General features: G+C 51.7%; 1 protein-coding gene across 1 annotated transcript in view; it reads left to right on the plus strand.

Annotated features, from left to right (window-relative positions):
• The window catches only part of GLA (galactosidase alpha), an 11,737-nt gene extending 6,697 nt beyond the window's left edge, over positions 1-5,040 (plus strand). The window contains exons 2-6 of the mRNA XM_029959176.1: positions 74-311; positions 1,811-1,902; positions 2,766-2,927; positions 3,506-3,703; positions 3,897-5,040. Of these exons, the coding sequence (XP_029815036.1) occupies positions 74-311; positions 1,811-1,902; positions 2,766-2,927; positions 3,506-3,703; positions 3,897-4,160 (954 nt within the window). The 3' untranslated portion in view covers positions 4,161-5,040. The remainder of the gene's footprint in view (positions 1-73; positions 312-1,810; positions 1,903-2,765; positions 2,928-3,505; positions 3,704-3,896) is intronic.
• Positions 5,041-7,598: the final 2,558 nt, after the last annotated feature.

The raw sequence follows: 7,598 nt of genomic DNA on the forward strand, positions 1-7,598 counted from the left end.
CCAGGATCCATTGGCCTTCTTGGCCACCTGGGCACACTGCTGGCTCATATTCAGCTTCCTGTCCAACGTTCAGCTTCCCCTGCCTCGCCCTCGTGCCCCATGCCCAGTTCTCTTTTCTGCCCTGCAAGTGCAGGTGCACTCCAAGGGTCTGAAGCTGGGGATCTACAGCGACGTGGGGAGCAAGACCTGTGCTGGCTTCCCTGGCAGCTACGGCCACTACGAGCTGGATGCCCAGACCTTTGCCTCCTGGGGCGTGGACCTGCTCAAGTTTGATGGCTGCAACTCTGGCTCACTGGAGCAGCTGGCAGAAGGTAGGCACGGGCTCCAGGCAGCCATTCCCATGGGTGGGAATGCTCTGCAGGCAGCAGCAATCCCCAAGCCCAGCATGGGGCTCCATGGAGTTGCTTTTCCCTGAGCATACCCATTTTAAGGGATTTGCTCATAAAAGCAACTGTGAGGCTCTGTTCCCAAGGTCATGAGTGTTGCTGGCCCCAGTGTTTTTACCTGCTCAGACTCCTGGAGCTCTCCTGAGAGCACAGCTTGGGAAAGGAGCTTTCTCACAGCAGAGCCCGGATCACGCTGAGCACAGACACATCAGCTGCATGCTCTGGGGGATGGCTGTGTAGGCTGCTCCTCAGCTCTTAACAGAGCAGAGGCTTTGCCCTCCTGCAGTGCCTTTACTGGAGAGCTCAGAGCGTTTCACACACTTACCCCTCAATCCCCGTGGCGAGGCCGTGTCAACGTGAATCAGCCTGAAGCAAGAACAGGTTGTGTCAGCCATGAAAAGGGCAGCTGTGAGGGCTTTTAACAGATGAAAATGAAGGGAATTATGGCATAATAATCCTAGCGGGGTTTTCATTTTAAAGCACACCGGTATAAATATCACTTCAAAAGTTATTTGCACACGGGCTGGCAAGGCAGCAGCTGAAAGCTCAGTAGCTCCCTGTTCTGAGGGGGGTTGGCTACAGACTCTTCAGAAGCACAAGCAAATCCCAGTGCCACAGGAGCAGATTTGTGGGACGAACACTGTAACTTGGAAGGCATTTTTCTCTTGCCTGGGCTCTGGCTGCTGGCACAGTCAGCACCACAGCATTTGGCAGCAGGAGTCCTGTCTCTGCCTGGCAGGGAGAACCTGCCCAAGTGACAATCCCATCGAAGCCAGATGGTGGGGCATATGCCAGCTGCCACAGACAGGAGCACAGCTCAGCACCCTGAGTGACAGCTGAGCTGAAAGCTTCTGTTGGATCATATGTGTAGCCCAGATACAATCCAGTTGTACTGAAGCAGTTCCAGAGGAGAGAGCAGACTTTTCATTCCCTCTCTGCCAACTAGAAGGGACTTAACAGGGCTGTCTGGGGACAAGGACAGGAAAAACTAGTGCTTTTGCATTCCTGCCCAGTCCATATGGTGCAACTGCCTCATGAGAACATATTCCTGCAACATTACCCAGCAAAGCTGCACTGCTTGATAGATACTGACTGGTATCTAGATCCTGGGTATCTAGAGGAAAAAGTGCCTCACAGTAAAGCTTTCAGCCTCTTCCCGTGGCTGTATGTATGAAGGGATCAGCAGTCTTGGGAGCAATAAGCCTGCCCAAGCAAAGCTGTGAAGCAGCTCACCTGTCCTTGGGAGGCAGGAGAGTGGCTGCAGACTGTGAGCTCCCCTGTCCTCCCTGTGGTGTCTCAGCCATGATAATGTGTTCAGCCTTGATTCTGTGAGAGTTGAGCTGAAACCTGAACGTGTGACATTGGATTAGTTCTGCAGAGACTTTGACCCCCAAGGAGGTTGTGTAACCTCTGCCTTGCTTTAGGTTACAGGCGCATGTCTCTGGCCCTGAACAAGACTGGAAGGAGCATTGTGTACGCCTGTGAGTGGCCTTTCTACTTGAGGCCCGTGCAGCAGGTAAGATCTGTTTCTCAAGGCTTATCCTGGGGCTAAAAGTGGGAAGAACAGAAAAACATTAAGACTTCAAAACAGCGTCCTGAGAAATTCTGTTCTGGCAGAGACCAAGGCTGTAAGATGGAGGAAAAAGACTTTTTCCTCTAGAACCCTGAACTATACCTGAGGTGAGTCACTGCTCTGCTGAAACAGATTCAGTAGGATCCTGCAGCATGGAGGCACAGCCCAGCTGGAGCATGCCAGAGAAAACACAGCAGCATCCATCTGCTTTTGGCTCCAAGGAACCAAGCAGCAAACCTCTGGCAGTGCAGACACACAGTCTCAGTGTCACTCCTCCTGGACACAGAGTGCTGCAGACCTGGCCTTAAAGTTATCTCTGGGGACCAGGAGAGAGGCTTTGTGACATCCTCCACATTGTTCAGTGGCACATTTCTGCCAGCCAGGGTCTGTGACACACACGTTGCCCTCAGCTGGCTTCCCCTGTGCCATTCCCTCCCACTGGAATGAAATGTATTACTCAGCAAAGGGTGTAGACCCAAGAAATGGCAGTAAGTAATGGGATATTACAGTTTAATTCCACTGGCCCTGTCACGCCCTCAGTAAAATTGTGCTGAAAGGAATTTTCTAACAGAGCTGGTGGCCACAACTGTTCTCCCAAGGGAAGCAGTTGTGTTGGGACATGGCAGACTGGAGTCACTGGGGACAAAGCTTCCTAGGGAATCAACATGCACCAGACCATCCACATAGCTGGTGATGGAAGGTGTTATCCTAGTACTCCCCCAAATTACCCCTGATCCATTTAGCCTTGTTTACACTCTTGTTGTACAGCCAGGCTCTCTGGCTAATCACACTCATTGTTTTGGCAGCCCAATTACACAGAGATCAAACAGTATTGCAATTACTGGAGGAACTTTTATGATGTCTATGATTCCTGGAACAGCATCAAGAGTATCTTAGAATGGACAGCTCTTCACCAGGACAGCATTGTGAAGATAGCTGGGCCGGGAGGCTGGAATGATCCTGACATGGCAAGTACAGCAACACCCACCTCTGCTGAAGCATCAGCAAAAATTCCTTCCCTCAGCTGTAGGATGGGAAGGGAGGGAACTAGGGGAGAAACACTGAGGGGAAGAGGTCTGATGGGACCCTATGATGAGGATCTTGATGAGAGGATCCTGGCTGGAAAGGGGAAGAGAACTGCAGGTACAGACAGTACCCAGGAAGCACCGTCTCTGTGTAATGCAGCCTCCACAAACAGCACCAGTTCAAAACAAGTGTGGCACTGGGGGAGTCTCCAAAGTGCTGATGTCCCACCAGAAGGAAAACCCCTGGGTGCCAGCATTGCAAGGAAGGAATACCTTAAACACTGCCTAGCCACTTACAGAGCCGCCTTTACTTCCATCAGTGGCTCATTCTAAATTGCCTCACTAGTCATGCCTTGTTTTTCCCTACCAGCTGGTCCTGCTCCTGGCACTCAGCCTATCTAGCCACACTCCAGAGAGGGGGCCCACCCTCAGCATCCTGTCATTTCCCAGTGCTTGGGTTGGTGGCCCAGTTTCTGCTCTGCAGGAAGCGTTACCAGGCGCTTTTTGTTTACCTGTCACAGCTGGTGATTGGAAACTTCGGGCTGAGCTGGGACCAGTCGGTGACTCAGATGGCCATGTGGGCCATCATGGCAGCTCCCCTCTTCATGTCCAACGACCTGCGGCACATCAGTCCCGAGGCCAAGTGTCTGCTCCAGAACAAGGAGGTGATCGCCATCAACCAGGACCCGCTGGGCAGGCAGGGATACCAGATCCTCAAGGTACAGCAGGACCGGGCTGGGGGTGCAGTGTGGGGCACAGGCAGCCAGCCAGCCCCTCAGAAAGGGGACACAGGAGGAGGGACAGAGGTGCTCAGGGTTTGGGGACAGGAGCCCAGTGAGCCTGTTTGTTCCCAGCAGGCATGACCATCGCTCCGGCCTCCCCTGAGCCCCAGGTTTGTTTTCTCCTTGGCAGGACAAGACCTTTGAGCTGTGGGAGCGGCCCCTGTCTGGCCGAGCCTACGCTGTGGCAGTGCTGAACCAGCAGGAGATTGGAGGACCCCAGAACTTCACCTTTTCCCTCACCTTCCTCGGCAATGGGCTGGCCTGCAACCCAGCGTGCTCCGTGCGCCAGGTCCTGCCAGCCAGCAGGGACTGGGGTGTTTACAGCTGGACCTCCTTCCTGAGTGTGGAGGTGAACCCCACAGGCACTGTGCTGCTCAAAGTCCTGGCACTATAGCAGGCAATCTTCTCCTAAGCCTTAGACTCTGTCTGAACTCCTTGAGGAACTCCTTGTGGCAGGAGTCTCCTTCCTCCAAGCAGGTGCCTTTGTTCTCTCCTCAGGTGTTCATTGCTTGAACACTCAGCCTAATGTGGCAAATACCCATCACCAGAGGGAACAAAGAGAGGGGCACTGCTCTGCTGTTTACCTTTTCTCTGGCATCTCACCCAGCTCCTTCTCCAAGGGGCTGGCAGGGCTCCAGCAGGGCAGCAACTCCTGTTTCTGCCCACTGACACTACCATGCAAGGACAGGCAAGGGATACACCTGCAGCATCCTACAGCTCACCTTGAGCATTTCAGGGACAAAAGGGAAACATCCTGGCCACCTTGCTCTCTTTTCCAGACCAGGGCACACGGTCCAAGAAAAGCTGCTCCTACCCCACTAAAGAAACCCAACACTCTCCTCAGAGCATGGATATTCACTTTCTGACAACTGAGAGACTGGCCTAAATCATTGCACTTAGCAACTTCCTTGACAGCTACTTGCTTAGTATAAATAGGATTAAGTAGCATGCTGCAGGACTCAGCTTTTGAGAGTTTTTCCTCACACCAGAAATCTTCCTCTCACCAGTGGCTGTCACTTCCCTCTCTGCCCTTCATGTGGCCACTGGAGTTCCCTTCCTCAGTGAGCTGCCTTCCAGAAACAGCTGTGTGCTTGCTTCCAGAGCTGGCAGCAGCCTTTGAATGTCACAGGTCCTTCCAGGACAGGAGATGGATCATCACTTATGCAGCCATGCATGTACAAGTACGTTCTCTTCTGACCACTACACAATCAGGATTTCTTAATTTGTTTTTCTGTGATTAAGCACTTTGATTAAAAGTCCCTCTAAAAGGCTAAGCTTTTTCTTACTTCTGCTGGAGGACAGCATGGTGTCTGAATTAAATCAGGTTTTAGAAGACAGGCCAGTTTGTTCCAGTCACATAAGGTTTTGTGAAAGGACTGCCAGAAACTGCACTCAGTGAAGCTGACAAGCCACAGCCATACAGTCCATCCCACAGGCCAAAGCCACTGCTGCCTACAGAACTTTGAAAATGCCCATCACATCAGTCTATACTGAACAAGGAAAAACAGATTCTGTGACAGTTCAGTAACCACATGTCTCGGTCACTGCGAAGGTCTAAAGAGGCATTTCTCCATCCTCCAGCTGCATTTTCACTAAAAGAAAGTTGCTCTCAGAAGAGAGAGCTCAGCCTGGCGTTCCCAGCACCTGCTGACAGCGGATTCCCTACTTACAGGGAGCTGCTGCTTCACAGGGATTATCCTGTACAAGGGAAGGCTGTCCTGCAACCTACCACACTCCTGTGGTTGATGCCTATTTGAAACTTCAAATCTCTAAGCCACCACAGCACCTCATTAGGCACCTGCCTAATGGTGCACTGGCTGCTCCAAAGCCTTTGCTCCTTAGGGCAGTACAGCTGTTCCCTGTTGGCATAAAGGGGCCTCCAGCCAAGTGCAGGGGCTGTTCAGGTTACTTTGGTCCCCACTGTGGTGGAAACATTGCTGGCTGCAGCAAATCTCACGTGCCTCTTACAAGGTAACACAGTAAGGAGATCCCAGCTACTGTGAGGGATTTTTCAAAAGCCTTCAGGTTTCAAACTGTTCTCTTAGTAAGCAGTCCTGCAAGCCAACACCTTCCCTGCCAGGCTGATGTACTCACAATTCCCACCCCATCAATATGAGGAAACACAAAAACAAGCAATGGCTCACTCTAAATACTTTAATATGGTCCATGGTGATGAGTAGGATGATGCTCAGAACTGGATCACCTGGCCCTGTAAGAAGCAAGAGACACAGTGAGTTTACTCACCACTGAGTACTGCCCCCCTTTCTCAGCCACTCAGAGCACACAAACCCACCTTTCTCTTCTTGTCTCCTCCCAGTTCAAAGTGCTTGCACCTCTTAATTGCCAGCATCCTCTTGGACCTGCAGTTGGGCTCCACACACTCCAGCCTCAGCACAATCTTCTTGGTGGTCTTGGCCTGGGAGGAGGAGCAGAGTGTTTTAATGAACCAAACATCCCCAAGCAGACAAACTGCTGCTCTCAGAAAACCTTGTTACCTGCACTCCTGAAGGCTCAGCAGTTTGTTCTCCTAAAGTGTAAAGAGAAACTGCCAACAGATGCTCCCTCCATTGAAAACAAGAAGGCACTTAAGGATCAGCAAGGGAATACAGTGGATCTGTATCTTTACAATAAAGGACAGTGGCAAAAGCATTCAGTGGGCAGGGCTGGTCTCTGCAGGGATCAGCCCTGCTGGAAAAAGTTCGTGCCAGGGAACAGAGGAACAGGCACTTGTACACTGTGGGAGAACAGACTGGCAGTGCTCAGAAGAAGCCCAGCAGAGGACTGGACAAAAGGAACACCTGGAAGCAAAATGACTGACAAACTTTCTCTGGAAGGAGCAGTGACACAATGGGCTCAATGCAGACCCACAGCTCCTGGAAGCAAGATGAAACCCAAAAAAGACTGCAGTGGGAAGAATTCAAAGCTGTGAGGGTGCTGTAGCAGCTGGACAGGGCTGCAGCCACCAGCTAAAAACCTCAGCCAATCATCCATACAATGCTGACTGGGAAAAAACAGAAATGGGGATGGCAATGTACTGGTGCAGAGTGCCAAGAGTGCAGCTGCTTGGTGCACCCTGCTTGCAGAAGCACTTTCTGAGAGGTCTCCCCACTTCCTGGCACAAATTCAACTTGACAACCTGCTGCCTCATTTTTTTTCTTCCTGCTGGAAGAGTTCCTGTACATCTCCAGCAGGACACCAGGGCTTTCCAGCACCGAGCTCTAGGAGCACAACTAAACAGTTCACACAAAACAACTAATTGACCCACTGGGTTTTGCTTCCCTGCTGCAAAACACTACAGTTTTTTTCTGCTCCAGCTCCCTGGCAGGAACTCACAGATGCACTGAGGGAAAACATGCTGCAAGACTGCAGTGCCAGGTACCCACACTGAAGAGGAAGGGTGACAGCAGCAGGTTTCTGCAGCTCGTGAGTAACAGGATGCACTGCTGCCCTTCCACTGCTGCTCTGGGGCTCTCAGGAAAGGCCCAGCACAGCAGCTCTCATTCCCTGGCTCAGCAGTACAGATTTCCCTGGAGACAGCAGGCTGTGAGAAAATGATGCTGTGTTCTGCAGTACTTCCAGGAGCTGCACACACTTGGCTCCCATCCCCTTGTCAGTGAAGGCAGCCTCACAAACCCAGCAAAAAGTTTCAGTGATAAACTACTGGCACTTCCAAGGACATTAGGAAAGCAAGCAGAAGGCTCCTTTCCCTTTGCCATACCCTCCCCTTGGGCAAACAATGAAGAAAACACTCCTTTCTTTGCAAGTATCCTCCCCAGCAAGACCCCACTCCCCTGCAGAACCTGCTCTGCAAACACCCCTACAAATGAGGGAT

Source organism: Manacus vitellinus, unplaced genomic scaffold (assembly GCF_001715985.3).
Source record: "Manacus vitellinus isolate BGI_N305 unplaced genomic scaffold, ASM171598v3 scaffold_19_pilon, whole genome shotgun sequence".
NCBI lineage: Eukaryota > Metazoa > Chordata > Aves > Passeriformes > Pipridae > Manacus > Manacus vitellinus.